Below are 23,451 nucleotides of genomic sequence, written 5' to 3'. Positions count from 1 at the left end.
CACTGTGTTCCCTCCACACACTACCTAAGCACTTGATGTGTGCCAGGCACAGCTGTAGAATCCAGTCACAGTAAAGGAGACAGACTTGGTTTCTGATTTGCAGATTAAAAACAAATCCTTCCCATTATCTTCGCAGCATTTTAAAACTCAACAGTGAACAATATAGCAGGGCTCTAAACTTCAATTCAGGAGTTAAGATATTTTAAGTAATTTGCAGTTGGAGTATAAATTTTATGCTTTATAAAACACTAACTCTAGCACAAGAAAAAAAGATCTGTAGTAACTGTCTCATTTCATAACTTACAAAACACATTATTCTTTCAACAAAGTACTTAATAAATACATCAAAGATTACAAATTGGCATTATTTATGCCTACAATCATTATTCCTTCTCTCACACATTTTAGAACTCTGCTTTCAAACTGGCAAACGTCCACCGTAATAAAAATAGATTCCAGTAAGATCGTATTCAAAGATATCACCCCAAAATGGTGCTAATGCAGCACCCAGCAGGGGTCTTCACCACAAACACAGAAGTTAAAAATGGGTAGCCTGTAAACATGTGTGTGGAGAGGATACAAATGTCAAAAGAAAAGTGGGCTGATGGTGTCCTGTCACCCACTCATGGCACTTCTCATTGAGTCCAGGAGAAAAGTGCCCCAGTATTAACAACAACCCCACAAACCTGTGGTGAATGCTGGTTTTTAACTAGCCTGAAAGACACTTTCTGTTTCTATTTATGATACTCACAGAAGTAGACAAATATATGCTCAGTCAATTTGAAGCCTGTATTAGCTTTTCTCAACAGGAAGCAGCATCGCTAACAAAGTGGTGAATTCAGTGTTAATGAGTGGCTTCACTGTTACCACCTCAGAGGTAAAGCCTTCCATGCTCTGTGTTCCACCCATCTGTTGTGGTGTTAGAGCTTCAAGGATGGAACAGACGCTCCCCATTTAAAACAACTTCACTGGTAACCCCTGAACAGCAGGGTGGCACACTATGAGAATATCATGTTGTTTTGGAGGCTGCATCCTTGTTGCCAGGCTGGCTTAATAAGACGTTCTAACTTCACATTTGAAAGATACCATACCATTTTGCTCAAAGACATATGAAGAATACGTATGCAAAACATAATTGATCCACAAAACATATCTAGTAAAAAAGGGAAATCTGAATTACACTGCTAAAACATAAAATCGGGTCTTGGTTCATTACATCTACATAATAAGATATGGCTTAACTAGCCACAAATAGTTATATTTATGAATAACTAACATTTTTCTGGGTTTAATCTTCATAATATATTCTGACTATAAAATGCTTTCATATTTTATACAAATTTATTTTACAAAAAGTATTTTATACAATTCTCAGGTCACAATGAAAAACAACACATCATTACAGTCTATTACACTAAATGAAGGAACTGTAGCTTTGACATCTATTTCTTTGGATTCGCAGAAGTCTGTGTTCATCCAGGTAAAAAAGCATTTGACCTATTAACTAATTTTTCAGTTTTCCACTGCCTTTATATGGACAAATACATAAAGTACCAGTTTGTTACTGTAACAAAGAAACGTATTTGGAGATAAGCATTGTTTATCACATTTAAGGAAGCTAATCAGTGATAGAGATGGCTCAATGGATAAGAGCAGTGGCTATTTTTCCAGAGGACCTGGGTTCAAGAACCAGCATCCACATGAAAACATACAACCTTCAGTGACTCCAGTTCCCAGGGATCTGACACCCTCACATAGAGAAGCATGCAAGCAAAAATGAATGCACATAAAATAAAAACAAAAGAATTGCTAAAATATATTTAAAAATAAAAATTTAAAGCAAGCTAACATTTAAAACATACTCTAATGGTATAATGTTTAAAAGATTTCATTGTTTATGAGAATTTGAATTTCATGAATTCAAAGTACTCCTAAAGATTCTTTAAAATAATGTTTAGATGGCACTACGAAAATCCTTCTGTAATCACAGAACCACAGGATCTTCCTCTTAATTTAAAAATGTTCTTTAAACAATTCATAAACTTTTTTAAAAGCTGCAAATGGGGGTTTAAAATCCCAGTTTCAAGAGAAGCATAATGAGCTTCTCCAGCTGTAGCTGCCTGCGGTTATCCTGTGAGCACTCAAAGAACAGGGGTCAGATCTGTCTTCAAGATGACAGGTCATCACTGATGCGCCTCAAGCCAGTCTTATTGTCTCAAAATCTCAAACATCACTATTTTTGCAAACTATCAGCACTTGCTATAACACCCTCACTACACTACATCTTGAGGTTACTACAGAAGAAATGAGGTGATAATTGCATATTAACATAATTATTCTGTAACCCCTCCGAGCAAGCTTCCTAGGTCACTCAGTAATTCAGATTAGATACAACCTTCCTGTCATCAAATCTATGCTGTCCACTTTCTGTTCATGAATAATTCTTTTTTTGATAAAAATTAGCTTAATTTCATTCTTTTATGTACATTATTAATTGTATTTATTGCAAGTAGGTTAACATTTTGTGGGTACTTATTACATAATGCCAACCTTTGTCATACAGTATAATTTCACATAAAATGTAGTGTAATTTTGCCCTCATTCTAAGTTAGTTCATTAGTAATTGTATTACACAGCTATAAATAAATTATAATGTTGCCCACTAGCTGAGTTCTAGTCAGGTTTTCACAAACCCTATGTTCATTTACATTAGCCTTAGAATACATGACAACTTCAGCTAGTAATATATGAGCCTGGGTCAAGAAGAAAAAACCATTCACAAACTGTCATCTCAACTGCAAAATAAATCCCAATTAACTACATTTAAATCACTGTAGTATTTAAGTCTATAAGTGCTGTACACAATGTTAACAACATACAAACCTAATTCTCACCTAGATCCTACCAGAAGACAAAGTATAAAACATATATTACAAAGTATATTACATAAAGTATATTACACATCATCCAGGTAGTATGTTAACATGGGTGGGTGTCATACTGAATGGAAATACTATTTAAAAAAAATATAAACACTTATACAAAAACAGACACTAACACTAACCACCATGGCAAATATGTTCAGTCTTACAACCCCTACAGTTTATAATCTACGAACTACAGAAAGCTTGTCATAGAGAACAGAGCACATAGTATGTTCAGACTACGAGGATGGGAAAAGCCAGGAAAGGGACTTCTTCACATTGAAGATGGTTGTCTCACACAAAAGTCAAGTAAAATGGTTCCACAGGTAACTACCAGTCAGGAACACTGAAGAACAGAACCTAAGATTGAAGATCAAGTAAGATGCTTTCCAAGGTCCTTTCTTGCATGAATGATACATGTTAATATTACATTACTAACCTGCAACACTATTTGAAACTAGGATGGAAATTTAACTATGGGACTCTAAACACTTTCCAATTTCTCAATTACTTGGAACAATCTTTAATAACATGTTGACACAAAGGCTACCTCTTACCATAAATCCTATGACCAAATGGCAAATGCACATAGAGGACTACAAAAACAGTGAAGTATGATGGGGTACAGGCATGAAACAAAAGCAGATAATGCAGAAAGGTAAATATATTAAAAACAGCTCAAGGCCTGATATCAGTGTGTGTCTCTATCGCTGTGTGCCGTGCTGCACATGGCACAAGTATGTAGGTCAGAAGATGACTTACAAGAGTCATCTCTCTTCCCACCATGTGGACCTGGGGGGGGGGGGACGACTCAGATCTCCAAGCTGATAGCAAATGAGCATCTCACTAGCTTTCCTCTACACATTTGACAGTCCCTACCCCTACTACGTCCTGGTTTTAGAATTAAAACTGAGAAATGAGAAAGTCATCAGTACTATACGTTAATATTTGAGAAAAGGCTCATCAGGTTAAGCAAATCTGACCAAAAACAAGTTAGGGTATTCATAGGCCCCAGGAGTGAACCTACTATTATTTGCTAAATAAACATAGTATCAGACTGTCCTCTAAAAGTTATCTTTATAACCATACATTACAGCAGCTCTCCAAGTGGATGGGGGTTGACAGAGAAACTCACAACAGTCTCTGAGTATTTGGCCACAAACAGACCACCTATGTCATCACACCACCCAAGCCATGCACTCATGACCTGTATGAGACAAGCTAGTCAACATCTGAGCTGATGGTCTTGCTTGGTCTTGCTTCTGTGAGAAGGAAGTCAAGTTTCCTTTAGGCAGATAGGCCCTGGTAGGTCCATCATGGTAAAGGCATGGCTTCACACTCTTGAATATATGGGCAGCACAATCCCGACTGGAATATATTTCAGAGTCCAGAAATCAATCGTCTGAATATCTGGCACTCAAAAGGTAGAGGCAGGTGGATCTCTGTTAGTCCAAGGCCAGCCTAATCTACATAGTGAGTTTTAGGCCAATGGAGCTATGCGGTGAGACCCTGTCTCTTTAAAAAAAAAAAAAAAAAAAAAAAAGGAAAAATAAGTCCAATTTGTAAAGCGCCCACAAGCTGGCATTAAATGGATTAACTTTGGCATCAAAAACTCTGGGTGAGGGCATGGGGAGAAACAACATGGACTTTATCAAAACAAAGATCTAAGCAGGGCATAGTGGCACCTGGGAAGCAGAGGCAGGTATAAGATCTCTACGTTTAATGCCAGACTGGTCTACAGAGTGAGTTCCAAAACAACCAGGGAGGGCTACATGGAGAAAACCCTGTCTTCAAAATGGATGGATGGATACCTCTGTATTATTTAAATGTATTAGGTAAATATTAAATATTCGAGATGTATGGACAGTTCACCAAGAAAGACAACTAACAGACTTGATCAAATTGTCTCTTTATTTAAAAAGATCTACAAATAGCCAACAACTCAATGAAAAAAAATTCACTTTATGGTCACTAAGGAAATAAAAATCAAAGCCTCAAACAAACAATATACCTTAGCTTTAACAAGGTGGCATCAGAGACTCTCAAACACTGATTATAAGAAAACATAGTGCCTATCTGCAGAAACTCAGAGAGAGCTAAATGGACCATGTGATCCAGCTGTTCAACACCTAGATAATACATTCAGCAAAAATGAAATCTTATGTTCAGAGAAAATATGTTCCTCAATACTGGCAACTGAACCTGGAGCTCAATTCCTATTAGGCAAATACTATACCACTGAACTTCACAATATCCCCAGTCTCTTGTCTTTACTCTCTGGCAGAATGTCCCACAAAGTTACCTGGGTTAATCCTCAACATATGTGGCAGTCCAGGCAGGCCTTTAACTTAGAATTCTCCTGCTTTAGCTTCCAAAGTAGCTAGTATTACAGGCCTGTACCACCAGACCTGGCTCACAGAGAAACTTATATTGAAATATTTATTACTTGTATTTACAAAAGCCAAAAGGTGGAAAAACAAAAACAAAAAACAAAACAAAAAAACAAACAAACAAACAAAAAAAACTAACTGGCCTGCAAGTGATAAATTGATAATGTGCCATATTCGTACAATGGAATGTTATTCAACCTCAAAGAGAAACAAATGCAAGTTACAATGTGGATCAATATGCCAACAAAAAGTAACCAATCACAAAAGGTCATTAACTGTGACTTTATAAAATATTCAGAACAGGTAAATCTATCCAGTAAACATGCCAACTGATGACGGTAGATAAGAATTAGAAATTATCATATAATAGGTATATATTTTGCAGGATAACCAAACAAGTAGACACTACAAGCTAATAATTTCCCAACAATGTGAATAAACCACACATCAAAGAACCATACACTAAAATGGTTAATCGTATGTCACATAAATCTCTCCAAAACCACCCAGGCAAACTCCAAGTCACATAATGGGTTCTTTGTAATGTCAAATTACCTAGGTGACTCAAGATTCCCCACAGTGCATGATCTTTCTCACTGAAACAAGCAAAAATCATTTTCAACTGTATTTTGCCTCTCTCTCTGGCTGGAAAGCAAAACAGAAACAACAGAAGCTGGCCAGACAAAGGACTAATATCCTAGTTAAAAATAAATGCCAGGAACAGGGTAGAGTTCAGTGGCAAAGTGTTTGCCCCGTGTGCATGAGACTCTAGGGTCCAATCGCCAGCACAAAGAAAGAGTTGGGATAAGGGAGAAGAGAAAAATAACCAGAAAACAAAATGTAATTATTTTTCAGTTCTACACTAAAGGGTGTTCTTCAAAATAGGAAATGACCTCACAAAGAGAACTGAAGATACAAGACGATGGATTGTTGTTGTTGTTAGTAGTAGTAGTAGTAGTAGTAGTAGTAGTAGTAGTAGTAGTAGTAAAAGACACAAATAATAATGTTTCACTGATGACAGAGTTAAAATAGGACTGCAACGCAGATAAACTGAGCAAAGGGGACATAAAAGATATTTAAAGTATTTTAGATCTCTTGCATTCTCTAAGAAGATTAAAATAACTTAATTAAATTAAAAACATTACAGACAAGAATGCCGTTGTAATCCTCAACTGTAAGTTTCAAAAGTGTGCTCTGAGGACCACTGGGGATTCCCAAGGCTCTACAGAGTCCTAGAAATTAAAGCAATTTTCACACTAACACTTTCCTTGCCTTTTCCACTCACTAAGTGTACAGGGGAATTTTTCAAAGGCTGTATGACTCGTGACATCCCAAAAAAATTAAAAATAAAAAGGGGGGGGGGTGCGGGTATAAGAATATATAGGTCTTCAATTAAGACACAAGATTTTTCAAAATGTAAAATAATGCTACTCTTTTTACTAAATTATGATCTAAAAAGTCTATTTTATAAAACTGCACCATTTATGCTAGCATGTTTTGAAATTTTATCTTTAAAGAAAACAGTATTTACACAACTTTCTGTTCACATTCAAATACAACAGCCATCATTCTCGACTGCCTGGAGACATCCTGCACTGTCCCACTGGCTAAACATGGTGGGGACAGCTATGCAGCTAAGCATTTTTCAAGGCACAAACTGCTTATGACACCTGGCCTGATGTCAGCTGTGCCGAGGTGGAGAAACACTGACATAATCAATAGACAAATCAGAAGTTAAAGGTTCTAAGAACAAACCATCTCAGACTCACCGACTTAAAAATTTATGAACTGACAATTTATAAAAACTGAAAAACTTAATACCATATCATGAAGACATTGATTCTACATAGGTAATGAATACATTCAAGTTCTATAAAACTGACAATGTAACCAAACATTTATGAAGTACATAGAACAAAAAAAGAGCATTACACTTCTGGTCCATAAAGGCATATGTGATGTGTGACACAGATTACAGCGCCATAGCACTGGTACCCAGGGTAAGCTGCCCAAAAAGGAGAAACAAAAAAGAGAAACAAGTCCATGTGTGTACAAATGATCACCTTTGTGACAAAGTGACACATTATCAGTGGCAGTCTTTCTATACATATAAAATGTGTGCATCATAAATTTATATATATAGTATGTAAAACTCAGTTCCAGTGAAATAATAAATATGCTAGGACAGTTTCTCAACCGTCCTAACAGCATGGCTACTCTGTGTGTTGTGGGTGCTTAGCATTTGGTGGACTGAACACCACTGGGTGGCTTCCCTAACCCAATACACTGGTGCCAAAGTATTCTAGGCCTTCAGTTATGGAAACAAAATATATCTTCAAGCACTGCCAAACCAGAGATGTGGGATCAGAGAGAGAGAACTAACTACCTGCAGTTGAGAGCCACTATTCTAAAACATAAGAGAATATGTTCACATCCTTAGAACAGGAAAAATAAACAAACAAGCAGAACACAAGAAGCCTGGCTAGAAAGCAAAATGAAGAACCACTGGACTACACAAAAGGACGATGGTAAGGTAACAGTAGGCCATGGCTACGTGTTCTTAAGAAATCTAAGAGCAGCTTCTATCTAGAAGTAAACTTATAAAAGGGTGGAGGATACTAATGACGAAAAGGGAAGATTAACTGTAACTAAAACACAAGCAAAGAAGGGCCAGAGAAACGGCTCAATAGTTACTAGCACACCGTGCTCTTACTAAATCTGAGTTTAGTTCCCAGGACCCACACAAGACAGCTCACAACTGTCTATTAACTAACTCCAGCTACAAGGGGCCAATCACCTCTTCTGGCTTCCCTGGGCACTTATACAAGCGCACGTGCAAACATACATGCATACACATTCTCTCTCCCTCTCTCCCTCCCCCCCCTCTCAGAGGCTAGCTAACTGGACAAGTGACACACTTGGGATAAGGCTCCCCAGGAGAACCAGAACTAAAGAGGTCAGGGCGTCAGCACTGGCGAGGAAATGGAAACCACTACAGACAGCTGGTTCGAGCACACACTTGGAAACAATTCTGGTGTCAGCTTCTAATTCCAGCCTATACACTCCAACAAAAACACTACTCGTAGGGAACATGTTCACAACAGCATTAACCCAAATCATTCTAATAAGAGCTACAAGTGAACCACAGCTGTACATTCTTTGAAGTCAGGGTAGGCGACTCTGAAAGGCCTTGTAACTAGGAAGAGAAACACCAGGTGCTCCAGGCTGTGGGGTTCTGTCCCATGACCTGTGTGCAACACACTTAGTCACCACATACATGGCAGGTTATGTAGCCTAGGAAACAGTACACGAAAAATACTTTATTACAGCTGTAGATCTCTTTTGTTGGGCGTAAAAGTACCTCTGGAAACAATTCACTACTCACATTTCAACTACATTTTGTCTAAATACATAAAATATTTCAGAGATAACTGCTTCAATATGCTGTAGGAAGGCTTAATTAAGAATATTCTTTTTTTTTCAAATATGTTTTACCTTGATCACCTAAAAATGTGTTTCTTAGCTTTGTAAGAAAAAATAAAGTGCTCACTTTGAAAAATGCTACTAATAAAAGACTTGAAAGAATTTTCTAATACAAAAATTACTTTTTCCACATTTAGAGTAAGGAAAGGATTAGGGCTGAATAGCAAATACTATCTGAACTAATGGAGGTTTCCTACAAAAAAGAAAAAAAATGCATATTTCCCTACCCACTAAAATAAGCTTTAGCTAAGATTTTCTATTTTATGGAATTTTAATAAAGCCCTATCCTAAAATGCAATGATTACCTTGTTTATAAACAAGAACCAAAAACATCATCAAGTTTCTCATCTTAAGTAGTTTTTTCCCTGAATGTAATCATGGGTGACAGTGTACAGTTAACATAACAATCTAATTCATTTTAAGCCATGTAGTGCCACCAAGTGGCAACAATTATTTTTTCTAAAATAGCTCAAATAATTGAAAGTTAGACTGCAATATTATATGAGAATGGGGGAGCTAATCTTATTGATTCTCAATCAATCAATCAGTTCTAGGCAAAGTTTAAAAATGAAACAATGTATTGTTTCTAAAAAAGTACATGGGACCTTGAAGAGTTAGTGACAACTGTTAGGGAAGACAACAAAGTCCTACTTCACTGGCAACACTGACCCAAGCTTTAGGCTTAAACTCCACACTCGCTCTAGAAACCAAGGAAACCCACAGTAAAAGGACAGAAACGTTCCCAGAAGCCTGCCACCTGGTTGAGGGAGTATGAGGAGCAATTAAGTTAAGGACTGCTGCAACCCACTCCTGCAGACCTGGTGGCTTAAGAAACAGATGACTGTATCACACATCTGGAACCTAGAAATGCAAAACAAGATGGCAAGAGGGTTAAGAGGAATAATCTTATAAATGGCCATCCTTTTTCTTTGACCCCACACCTCTGTGAGTGTCTTAGGGCCCAAATTTCCTCATTTCATAACCCACTGGCCAGTACTCTAGCAATCTACTTTAATTTTATTACATCAAAGGCCTTATCTCTAAATAAGGCCTTACTCTGGGGCATAGGGGATTAGGAATTTAATGTGTAGCCACATTAAAAACCACAATCCAGAGCACTACACCTTCTGTATTTGACTTTTTAAAATGAGCATATTTTCTTACTTAAAAGAACAAAAATATAATTTAAATCACAGAATGCCTTTTAAAATTACTAAATTTTATCAGCTTATTTAAATTATTAACTGAAGTGATTCATTGAATTTAAATTTTTAAATCACCTGGAATTTTAGCAATAAACCATATGAAATACCAAAGCAGTCACAGCCATAAAGTTCACAGTCAGTTTAACTAATAAACTTCACTGTCTGTCACTGTCCTCATTATCTTCACTGTACTTAGCCTTTTTGCTGCTTAACCATGCTCCATTTATTTTACCCTTGATGTTTCTCACTCACGTTCTGCTTCCAAATACATGTATGGATCACCCTTATGTCTAGCTACTGCTCTGGCATCTTACGACAAGTATAATAGCACTCTTAGTAACTATTCTCTCTGCTAACACACAGTGCTCTCACTGGGCAGAACATGGACTTACTATCTGTTTCTTTCTCCTCTGATTACTACACAAGCTTCTGGAAAACAAACAGGTTTGGTGCACTGATGGGTTTGTTCCTTGTATCTAAAATACTAATAGTGTATATCTACCTTTAATGGAACGGGAAGGAATCTGGACAACCACTCAGATTTTAAATAAAACCCACTAGTCCTTTTCTAGACAAGATCTCATATGGTGTCTGCTTCCCAAGTGCTGAGATGGCAGGCATGAACCACCAAGTGCAGCTCTTTTCCAATCATTCTCTCCTTGGTAAGCAGAATGAACCTTTCTCGTTACTCATTCTTCTCTCAAGGCATCATCTCAGCTGAAATTAGCTGTCCAAAGCCTACATTCTCCGTTCTCATCAGTCCTCAGTGATCCAACTCACTGGTCCACTCTCACATTCCCAGTGTTCCTCCTGCACATACACTTTATTTGGTCTGGGGTCTTACTCACACAAATCTAGTTATCTTTAACTCATTATGTCCCTTAGATCAACTCAAGGCTGGTTACCACAGGAGCTGTCTTAAATCTACTGCTGAGCCCCTCTGCAGCATGGCCAGCGAGCAGTGTCTCTTACAGCTGTCCTTCAAATGTCCCACTGATGCCTACTGATTACTCTCTAACTCCCCTCTAAAGGACACAGGCCACAGCCTGCTATGTTACACAGCACAAATGAACATGCCAAATAAAGTAAGCTAAGGGTAAACAAACAGTAAGGGCCTATAACCTGTTAGAAATTAATGTTTTCTTTATTAATGTCAGGTACATTGAATGTTTCTAAGAAGCCTCTAGCTAGATATGCCCAAGCTCAAACTCATCTGACAGTTGCGCATTCAACTTAAAACTGTATGGACAACATGCTATAATAATACATACGTCCATACAATGTACAAAGTCAGGGCTTTACTCATGTCATAATAGGTCTCTAGCTTATCAACATATGACTTACCAAATTCATACAAGTATGTATAAAATGAATCTGATAAGCACTATAAACTTTGAAGGCAGTGTAATATAATTTACAACAGTACAAAATAAAGACAAAAGATTGTAATGAGGAGGAAAAAGAAGCAATTTACTTTAAGCTCCCAAATTAAAAATACATTAGTCATCTAATTTCTCTTCAGATAAAAATGTTCTCTAATATATTTTCATTTGGGGGATTAGTCTCTCATTTTAATATAACTTATGAGAAACAAGTAAACTTTAGACAATGGTTTTTAATATTCACCATTACTATTTCCTGAGAAATCTTTGTAGTACTCATATTCTATCAATAGTCTTATAAAATTATCCATCAATAGACTTATGACAGTCTCCAGTTCAAATTTTAATTCTGACAAATAGTGTAAGTTTTTATCCTTTCCTTGTCTGCATAAAAGGCTTGGGGATGAACTCGTGGGGCTAGGGTGCAGCTCAGTAGTCAAGGACATGTTCAGCTTACTCAAGACCCTGAGTCCAATCTCCATAGCAACCCCTCCACAAAACTATCATGACAATACAGTTTTATTAGAGCTCCGCCTCAGATGGGAGACTCTTCTAAACTCTAAGTATAGCTCCCAGGCAATGAAAAGGAGATACAGATTTTATTGAACATGGTTAAACAAAAGTTACAAATCTGGTCACTGCATTACATCTGTCACTACACTCTAAAGGTATGGTTAAACACATTCATTTCAAAGCTCAAAGTTATCTTCTTTGACAGACATGTTTGTGTAAGCAGTATCTGATAAGCAATCCCAAATAGTTACGTCAGCACCACAATCATTCAATTACACAGGCGAATACTTCGAACATACTCATTTTTACCAATCGGTATCTACCCCAAATTTACAAGTTGAAACCCTGACTTCCAATACCTCAATGAGACAAGTACCTGGAAAAGGCCGTGAACAGCTGAAGTTAAAATAAATAGAAGGGCAGGCCCTAATCCACCCTGATACATCTCTTTAAGAGCAGACTAGCACATATAAAAGGATATCAAGGATGGGCAAACATGTCCAAAAACAGACCTAGACAGTGACTATCTTCAAGTTGAGGCAACAGAACTCAGGAGAAAGTACACATGCAAATATCTAGATCTCAGAGTGCCTGTCTCCAGAAATGTGAGATTTCTATTTCTGACACCATGATGTCTGTGGTATTTTCTTATATACAAGCACACTTAATCATGTTTTCAATCAAAGTTTGTATGTATGTTCAACTGTAATGTAAATACACCAGTTATTTCCCTTCCTTCCTTCCTTCCTTCCTTCCTTCCTTCCTTTCTTCCCCCTGAGGCAGGCTGTCCCAGAACTCATAAATCTGCCTCTGCCTCCTCAGTGCTGGGATTTAAGACAAGGCCACCACACTTAGCCCAATACATTAGTGATTTCTACCCTCTGAAACACCAAACTGGAATCACCTCTACCACATTAAATGTTGACTAAATAAAGTACCTATTAAAATATATGAACTGATTTGCCCAAGAAAAGTGTGGTTCCTGTCTACAAATCCAAACAGCAATGAAATAGATCCATATCAATTTCCTTAATCTTAAGAATGGTGTTCAAATATCTGTTATTAAAAGCACACAAATATCCACTTGACCTACAATACAGAAAATTGAGACCCCCTACCCCACACTGAAGGTCCTTTTCTGTGCCAGGGACAATTCTAGATCACTATTTGAAAACTCAGATGTGTTTCAGAAAAAAACTATTAAACATCTGCAAAAGACAGACTGTACAATCCCCCTGCCTGGAAATTAGATTCTGGGCCATTAAGGTCTCAGGTAGCCCACACTGGTCTCAAGCTCTTGTTCCTCTAGCTTCCACCTCCCAAGTGCTGAGATTGATTACAGGGTGTGTACACCACGCCCAGCTTTTTTTTTTTTTTTTTTTTTTTTTTTTTTTGAGTATACAGCCAGCATCATCGAGGTCAGAACCTCAAGTAAGGATGTTTGTATGTGAAGTCCTTTTAAAAAGGTCCTGATACTTAGTCCTCTGAAAAAAATTCCAATCTAAACCACTCTCAAAATGGTGTGTGTATGCACACAAGTGTTTGTGTGTAATCTCCTATAACAAGCAGCTATGACATCTAAAATCTAAGTATCATGTAATTGTGATCAAAGCAAAGCACAACCAGGTTAACGGTTTATATGTAAGTATTTATCAGAAAATAGCCCCCCACCCCCAGACAGGGTTCCTCTGTGTAACAGCCCTGGCTATCCAGGAACTCACTTTGTAGACCAGGCTGGCCTAGAACTCACAGAGATCTACCTGTCTCTGCCTCTGCCTCCCAAGTGCTCTCAAATGTATTCCCCCTAATAGTAAAGACTAGAGTAAAAGACAGACTACAGCACACCTGGCTTCATTCTAAGGCCATTTGTGAGCCTTCACTTCCTCAGGAGGAGACTAGACCCTCAATGAGTTAACAGCAGAGGAACTTAGCAGCAGATTAAAATGATTACACATCTTGACCAGCTGATATTAACTGTTAAAATTTAAGGGTGGTTTAAAACAACAATGAATGTAACTCATTATGTCAACTTACATGGTAGACACACTCAACAAATGTGAAATTTTAAAAGAAAGCTGTTAAAAAAACACCACAGCTGACTTCACTCAACAGTGATTAAGCTTTTCCTCAAACATCAGGAATACAGCAAACATGCCATTTTGCCACTTTGATTTTAGCTAGAGAGCAGAGTAGACCAGGGAGAGCAGGGAGGGACAGAGTCACTGAAAGGAAAGGCAAAGTCTGAGATAAACTTATGTTTATATATGATATCATCTTTCATGTACAAAACTCTAAAACATACCCAAACTTGTTAAAATAAAAGAACTTAGCAAAACTCTACACAAAAATCAATATACAAAGACAAGCTGTTTCTATCAGAAACTAACCATGAGCAAACCAAAAAGGAAATTAACAAAACAGTTCTACTTCCTGTAGTATCCCAGAGACAAAAAACACTCAGGGAATAAACTTAAACAGCTTGCAGACTAAAAACTGCAAAAGAATGCTAAAAGAAATTAAAGACAAATAATGAGAATAGATGTTGTAGGGTATTATTAAGAAGGTGTATTTCAAGGTTCTCTAGAGGAACAGAACTGATAAAATGAATATATATGTGAGATTTTATTACAGTGGCTTACAGGCTGCATGTGGTCCAACTAATCTAACAATGGCTGTCTATCAATAAAAGGTCTAAGATCCCAGTAGTTGTTCAATCCATGAGGCTGGATGACTCAGCTGGTTTCCAACACATGCTGGAATCCCAAAGAAGTAGACTCCAATGCCAGTGAATAAATGGACTTGCCAGAGAGCAGGACAAGCAGCAGAGAGCAAACGCTTCCTTCTTCCACGTCCTCACATAGGCTGTCAGGAGAAGGTGTGGCCCAAATTAAATGTGTGTCTTCCCACCTTTATTTGACTCAGAAAAATCCCTCACAGGTTTACCTAGCTGCTTAGGGTTTAGTTAATTCCAGATGTAATCAAGTTGACAGCCAAGAATAACTATCACAGAAGTCAACATTATACAAAGAAATCTACAGATTCAATGCAATTCTCCCATCAGAATCCCAATGACATTTTTTTTTTTTTTTTTTTATCAGCAAAGAAAAAAAATCCATCCTAAAATACAATAAAAATCTCAGTGGACACCAAACAAATGAAACAACATTAAAGTGAATAAGGTCAAATATACAAAACGCTAAAAATGAGGCTGAGGACACAGATCAGGTGCTGGAATGCCTACCTAGCAGGATCAAAGCCCTGGTTCAATCCTGAATATTGCATAAACCAAGCATGGTAATACCAGGTGAGAGGCAGAATTGGTCACAAGTTAAGGTGAACTTAAGCTACAAAGCAAGTTCAAGGCTGGCCTCAGTGAAGACTGTGACTCCAAAAGCACAGCAATGTGCAATTGAAACAGTCAACAGTGAGGTAACCTTTGCAATGCAGGAGAACTGATGGGCATGTCCTTCTGTATATGTGTTTCTCTTATTGGTTGATGAATAAAACACTGACTGGTTAGTGGAAAGCAGGAAGTATAGACAGGGCTATGAGATGAGGAGAAATCTGAAAGGAGGAAGGCAGAGAGAAGCCATGGAGCTGCCGAAGGACTAACATGCCAGCCTTGTGGCAATACATAGTTTAATAGAAATGGGTTAATAATTACGGAGAGAGCTAGCCAGTAAGCAGCCTGATCCATTGGTCAGTTTACAATTAATATACGTTTTTGTGTGTTTATCTGGGGCTAAAGGGATCAGGCAGAACAGAATATCTACAGAGAACATTTTTCAAATTATGTATGTGACAAGGGGTTCATATTCAAATATATAAAGAACTTTCACAACCCAGAAAAACAACACTCACCCCAATAATCTGTATCTTAATGAGCAAGGAATCTGAACAGACATTTCTCCAACACTGATTTACAAATGTCAACAAATACAAATCTACACGCAAGGATGTTAAGATCCAGGCTGACAGCTCAACACTCCAGAGGCCACAACAGGAAGATTACTTGGAACTACATCAAGACTCCAACAAAACTCACTACCATCAGGGCAGCTGCTGTTAAAACCTAACAACACCAACCACCATCCACAGACGCATATGGACAGCATGAAGGAAGAATCTTAGTGTGAAAGCATCCCATGGTACAGCCGCTTCAGAAACAATATAGTGGGTCTTCAGAATCCTAAAACCAGATTTACCACATAATCCAAAAATATCTAGGGAAGAAATTTCCAAAGAATAGAAAGCAGGATCTCAAGAGAAATTATAAACCCATGTTCACTGGAACATTATTCACAAGTTACAGACTGAGGAAGAAACCCTTATTTCATCAATGGATAAGCTGATAAAATATGTAAATACACACAACAGCCTTAAAAAGAAGTTTGGTAAAACACCACAATATGGATAAACCTTAAGTACAAAGGGAAAGAAATCAGTTAGAAATAAGCAAATATATAATGATTCTATTTAAAAAATTAAAATCAGTTAAAAGAAACAAAAAAAAACACCAGTTTATGTATTTAGAAACCAATAATAGATCTGTGCTTTCCAAATAACCTGGGGAGTACAGATGCCTTTGAGTGGGAGATTATATTGGTGTGAGTTTTCTGTGTTGTTTGTATTCTCTTGAGACAGAGTCTCACCATGTAGCCCTGGTTATCCTGGAACTCACAGAGATATATAAAATTAAAAAAAAAAAAAAAAAAAAAAAAACCTAAGGGTTGCATAGCAGTTAAGAGCACTGGCTGCTCTTGCAGAGGACAGAGGTTTGTTTCTTAGCACCTACATGGTGGCTCACAATTATCAACAACTCCAGGAAGATCCCATGCCCTCTTCTGTGAGCACCAGGCATAAACATGGTATACAGACACGAATCCACTTACACTACTAAAAAAAAAAAAAAAACTCATACACATAAAATAAAATCTTTTAAAAATTAGCAAATCTAAGCCTACCAGTCTTTAAATCCGACAATCCAAATTATAAAAACCTGTGAAGCAGCAGAGGAACTTATATTTTGTATTTTTTTCTTGCCATGTGTCTTGGTCACTGTTCTACTGCTGTGAAGATACACCACAACCATAGTAACTCTGATAAAGCGTTTAACTGGGTGGGGCTTACTTACAGTGTCTGAATTCAGTCCATTATCTCCATAGCAACACACATGGTGCTGGAGAAACAGTTGAGTTAGTTACACACTCAGATCAACAGGCAGCAGGAAGAGAGACACTGGGCCTGGGGCCTGAGTTGGGCTCTTTGAAACCTCAAAGCCCACGCCAGTGACACTGTTCCTTCATAAGGCCACACCTCCTAATCCTTCTCAAGAATATACAAGCCCATGGGGGCCATTCTTCTTCAAACCACAATATGCTTTTAAGTCAGTCAGTTACTCTGCAGCTTGAGACATGCACCATACATTTTGAGAGAAAGTGGTTTTTTCCTGGGAATGGGCTGCAAGAAATGGGATGCCCTCCCATGTGGCACCCTGGCATCCCAGAAAAAGCAGTAGAGGCAGCCTTAATATCTGAGAAGCCCACTCTTTGACTTTCTCCTGTTTTCCCTAGAGAATTTCTTGTGAGGCGCCTTGCCATATGAAAAGGAAATGTCACAACAAACAATCCAGCCAGAGATACATGCTGTAAGCCTGTCTCCAAAAACAAAGGTGTGTGTATCAGTGCACATGTCTAATAAAAGCAGGTACAAAACTGTTTTCAATAACCCATAGGTGAAATATTAATGAACAAAAATGGATGTGTGAAGAAGACTCTGACAACTCTCAGTCTCTCAGCAGATCAGGCCCTTTGTATCTCAACACCACCTACCATTTCAGCTCACATGACTCCAACTGTTTCAAGCTCAGTAAAACTGAAATTTAGCTACTATTTGTTTTGAATACTCATCTTCTCTTTGGTTTCAATCTGTGAAAACAGTACCACTGCCTAACTAAGCTGAAAACATAAATCATCCTATTTCCTTGTCTTTCCTAACCACAACTAGTAAATACCAAAGTCTCCCCAAATCCAACCACATCTTTGTAAACCCCAGTATTACCGCTGTAAGGTCAGTCTACCTACCCTCTCAGAACAGTTCATCCTGAATACAATCCAGCAGCCCTGTGATCTGTTGTATGCTTTTTCACTAGGTTCTTTTGCCAGAGATGTTTAGGATGGACAAAAAAAAAAAAAAAAAGAAAAAAAACCAGCACACACATACACATGCACCCTCAGACATAAGTAACCACATCACTTCCTACACTTTGCTCCTTCTTATGACTGTGTTGATTACACTCTTTAAATGGTTTGTGTGACCCTTTATGGCCCCCAGCCATCCTCTATCCCTTGGTACCAAGCAGTACCCCATTCTTATCTCACAATGAGCTCTACACTGAAAAAGGTGTATTGCAGGATATTTGTGTATACTGTGTCGCTGTGATTGCTTTAATAAAAAGCTGAATAGCCAACAACTAGGCAAGAGAGATTAAGTGGAACTTCCAAGAACAGAGAGGAACTCAGGTTGAATCTAGGCACAGGAGAGATGCCAGGGAACCATGGAAGAAGCTGAACATACAGAATGAAGGAGAGGTTAAAAAAAAAAAAGCCACATGGCAGAAGATCAATTCATAGTAAGGTTAATGTAAGAGCTAGTTGGGAACAAGCCTAACTAAGCTAAGTTAAGGCCAAGTCTTCATTATTAATAGTAGTCTCTAAATCGTAATTCAGGGGCTGGTAGTCCAAAGAAAGCTGCCTATGGTTGTGTGTTTTGGTTCCCCCAATCTTACTTTCTGCCCTCATCCCTTAAACTGTGTCTTCTGCCACAGGTCCTCCAGTGTTTACCTAGATAAATCCTAACAGTTTCTCCATGGTTCAGCTGTCAATGCAGTGGGAGACCCTGAAGTATTTCTACTTAGTGTGAATAGAATTCAAACTAACTCCAGCACTTATAAGGCTGAGCCAGAACAATCATGAGGCCTACAGCCTGAGATATTTAGTAATTCCAGGATAGCTTGGATTATGGGACAAGACCATCTCAAAATAATAAATGTCTACTATGAGTAAGGTGTTGCATTAGATGCTGACTATAGATTAAAGTACATAAAGCACATTGTCTTTGCTTTCAGGAACTCAAGAGTGTGTCACAGCATGTGATTATAATTACATATCCAGTCATCTTTCTCCCTAAGCCTAACATCAATTACCAAAGAAGAACTAAAGACAATTGAACCACAATAACAAGTTCAGATAACAATAAATTAATCGACTGATATTTAAAATAATTTTCCAGATCAATACTCAAGGGGTAGGGAGGCCCACAATACTCAAGACTAGCTAGAAACCCTACTAGATGCCAAATGTTGGCTTTATTGGTCTTCTCAAAAGAATACTATAAAGAGGTCAGAAAACCTTGGTTCTAGCTTTGCAATTATCCACCTGGTGTTAAGCTGGTCATTTTCTATTCTGAACCTCATAAATTAATGAAGACTTTCACCACATTATTTTTGGTGAGTTCAAAATAATGAATTCCCATGCTTCTGTACAATATAAACACACCTAGGAATGTTTAGTAATAAGCAGGAATGGTGGTGTGTGCCTGTAATCCTAGCACGTAGGCAGCTGAGGCAGGAAGACTGTGGCAAATCTGAGGCCATCCTAGGCTACACAGTGAAACCTTGTCTCAAAACCACAAAGAAATAAAATGCCAATAAATATGGCAACATAAATACCCAGTTAAATGGAACCTTTACAAAATAACTTCTAAAATTCAAGTTTTGGTGCAAGCCTCCCTCTGTCCATCCTTTTCTACCTCCAACTAATGAAAACGGTTCTTTTCTCAAGGGCTGCACTTGAGGAAGAATCAATCTGGAAGTGCGGGGCACCTAAAGAACCTGAAGAGAAAATCTAGTCTAGAATCTGTAGATATGCAAATAAAACAATGTAAACAAGACCACACACTTTGCATCCAGAAAGAAACACAAATTAATAGAGGTTATGTGTTCAACAGAAAAAACAAAAACACTTTTAGAAGAACAGTGGGATGGCATGCGTGTGTGCACGTGTGTGTGACACACGCGCCCGTGTGTCAGTACCCTACTTTGCATTCAGCCCTTATTGCAGAAGCTGCAATGAGAAAAGAAACAAATTGATCACAGCTTTGAACTTGCTGGAAAGGCAATCTAATTTCAGGCATAAAAACCCCCAGGTGACCACAATAGCCAACCTCACTAGCCAAATTTCAGACATTAAGGAGGAAGAGGAAGAAGAGGAGGAGGAAGAAGAGGAGGAGGAGGAAGAAGAAGAAAAGAAGAGAAGAAGAAGAGGAAGAGGAAGAAGAGGAAGAAGATGAAGAAGAAGAAGAAGAAGGAGGAGGAGGAGGAGGAGGAGGAGGAGGAGGAGAAGAAGAAGAAGAAGAGAAACTGTTAACAATGCTTTGTATTTTTTAGATAAATCACTGAGGGTGTGTGTGTGAGAGAGAGATATAAATGTTTATAATGATAAAAAAGATGATGGCAAGCTGCCTAAGCTACAGTAATCAAGCCATCCACAGTTGTAGACTATGGCACTTTGAGCTTTTTCTCCATCTCCACCCCCATGATGGTTATGGACTAACCCCCTGGAACTGTGTGCCCCAAATTAAATGCTTTCTCTTATAAGCTGCTTGAACCAAGATGTCACTTCACAGCAACAGAATCAATAACTTGAACAACAAGGCCAGGCCTGGCTGCAAGTTTGTGAGACAAGTCAAGCCCTAGTGACCGCTTCAGAAGAAAGGCTACAACCCATGGAAGCAACACTGGCAATGCCACTTAACTGTAGGCATGTGGGCACAGTTAAGTAATTACATGACAGTACATTTTCTTATGCTTAGTGGTAAAAGGAGTAGAGGGGTAAGTATTGGCAACTAAGAACAAAAGCTTTCCAACAGAACACCCAATTATGTTACATTCGTGCAAGAAAATATTACTCAATAATCAAAATATAAATAATAGTATTCTCACAATGTAAATAAAAACACACCAAAATAAGACTTTAAAAAATGAAGTTCAAAAATTAAAACCAGGCTAATAAAATTTTGCAAAGCTTACCTCAACAGAAGGCTATTAAAGAGTTAAGGAACTTTTCAAGGTAACAAAGTGCTCTATATCTTTATCTAGATGAGTGGTTCAATGTAAATTCATCAGTTCTGTGCTTTAAAGTTCACATACTACTCAAAGTTAATTATAATGACAAAAAAGAAAAGTACATATCCAAGTTCTACAGAATTTCAAATAAGGCAAACCAGTGTCATTCCAATCATGTAACCAAAAAAAGTGTTCCAATAGGCACTGCACACATTTAACTAGCAACTGGAATACTGACAGGGCCTTAGAGTGCAAGCTTCTCTACTTCAAAATACCCACAACTGACGAATAAATTGTTCTTTTTTTACTCTGTATTTTAAGACCACGTTTACTTACTGATAATGTGTTTTTATCTATTTTAAGGCTTACAATTTGAAAATGATTCTTTCATATACCAGACACAAAATAACATCAAAATTAAGTTGGTTAAAAGTCACCAATCTTTAGAAGACCAGTCAGAACAGGGTATCGGAGGTCATTCATGGGCTGTGGAAATGGAGTAATAGATCAGCATGCTTGCTGTGTGCGCATGACAACTGGAGACAGATCACCAGCACCCATGTAAAAGCTGGCACAGTGGCCTGCCTGTAACCCCAGGCTTGGAAGGCAGAGGCAGGAGTCCCTTTGGCAAGCTGGCCAACTAGACAAAGCTCAGGGAGAGCCTTTCCTCAGTAAATAGAGGAACACCTGATGTCAACCTCTGGCCTCCACACACATGCACATGTATGATTAAACATACAGGTTCTGGACATCACAGTAACACACAGAAGACATGGCTTACATACTTTGTTAAAGGAAATAAAGTAAAATCAACAGAAAGGAACTATATTCTCTTCACTACAGAGAAAATAAAGCAGCCAACACATCTTACACTAACCAGTGAGTGATCGTAACAGTGGCTAAAGCAATACCAACCAGATTCTTAAACATGTTACAGTAACACTAGGATTCTGTAAGCTTTAGCCTCAATGCTAAAGAAAGAAAACTAAGATTGCTTCACATTGTGGAATATTAGTTTAAGATGTATTACATTCATTTATCCTGTGAATTATTTGTTTAATGATGCAAAGATGTGTTGCATTCTTTTCTGTTGCATTTGTTTAACTCTGTGAAGCTGTGTTACTTTGCCTGCCTAAAACACCTGACTGGTCTAATAAAGAGCTGAATGGCCAACAGCAAGGCAAAAGAAAGGACAGGTGGGGATGGCAGGCAGAGAGAATACACAGGAGGAGAAATCTATGGAAGAAAGCCAGGAGAGAAAAAAAAGGAGAACATCAGGGGCCAATCGTCCAGCCACAAAGCCAGCCATAGAGTAAGAAGGAAATAGAGATACATACATAGAATAAACAAAGGTAAAAAGCCCAGAGGAAAACTGAAGTTAAAGAAAAACAGGATAAGTTAGAAAAGCTGGCTAGAAACAAGCCAACCTAAGGCCAGGCATTCATAAGTAAGAATAAGTCTCCCTTTGTCTATTTGGGAGCTGGGTGGTGGGCTCCTAAAAAAGTAAAACAATAAAAAATACCAGCTACAGCTTCACCATTTTATGGTTACTTATTCATTCCATTTAAATAAATCAACTGAAACTAGTTGGTCAAAAAGCATAAAAGCATAATACAGCATATTGCAAAATTTTAAAAACAATTCCTTAATTCTAGATTCATAGGCATGTTTTCAAAATATAAACCATTTTTATTATTCCTACTTTGACATGTGATATTTAATAAAGTGGACTACTTACCTAAATTTTGGCTTATTAACATCTCGATGCAAGAATACTCTCATCCAAAATTAAATCAAGCCTAAAAGAATACATGTAAAAACCATCATTTAGTTTTTTGTTTCAAACAGGAAAAACTGTATCTACAATACACTATTTTAAGTTAAAAACTATAAATTTATTCTCTTCATAAAACATCTAAAACTGTTCAACAACTAATCCTATTTAATGCTCAATGAAATACCTGTTCAAGGGGAGCAATAATCTATCCTAGCAAAAAACTTTAAAATGTTGGTGCTGGAGGAGCAAACGGTCAGTGCTTCCAGGCACTTTCTATTCTTGCAGAGGATCAAGGTTCCCTGCAACTTCCAGCACCCACCGGGCACCATCCAGTGCCTGGAAGCCCAGAACTTCTGATGCCCTCTTCTGCTACTGATACCTGTGGACACTGCACACAAAGTACACACACTCACATACATACAATGTAAAGAAACATTATTTGTAGTTTTTACAATCTTTTTTTTTAAACTTACTTTCATTCATTTTAATAACAGCAATGGTAATTTAGACTATGGGCAATTAAATTAGTTCTGAAACCTTTTAAAATATTAAAATCTGCAGCTGGTCAGGTTCCTTATATAAAATGGCATAATCTTCTTATGCAACCTATATACCTTCTTCCATATACTCTAAATCACTGTTACAGTACTTCT

The 23,451-nt window shown here is 37.8% G+C and overlaps 1 protein-coding gene across 5 annotated transcripts in view; it reads right to left on the bottom strand.

The window, feature by feature from the left end:
- Window positions 1-22,858, bottom strand: part of Znf644 (zinc finger protein 644) — a 45,821-nt gene extending 22,963 nt beyond the window's left edge. For all 5 annotated transcript variants that reach the window (XM_051198125.1, XM_051198127.1, XM_051198130.1 and 2 more), the window contains exon 1: window positions 22,760-22,858. In XM_051198125.1, coding sequence (XP_051054082.1) covers window positions 22,760-22,803 — 44 coding nt within the window. In that variant the 5' untranslated portion in view covers window positions 22,804-22,858. The remainder of the gene's footprint in view (window positions 1-22,759) is intronic.
- Window positions 22,859-23,451: the final 593 nt, after the last annotated feature.

The sequence above is a fragment of the Phodopus roborovskii genome, unplaced genomic scaffold (genome assembly GCF_943737965.1).
Source record: "Phodopus roborovskii unplaced genomic scaffold, PHOROB, whole genome shotgun sequence".
In the NCBI taxonomy this organism is placed as follows: Eukaryota; Metazoa; Chordata; class Mammalia; order Rodentia; family Cricetidae; genus Phodopus; species Phodopus roborovskii.
The sequence above is the reverse complement of the archived record's forward strand: the minus strand, read 5'-3'. Positions and strand labels throughout refer to the sequence as shown.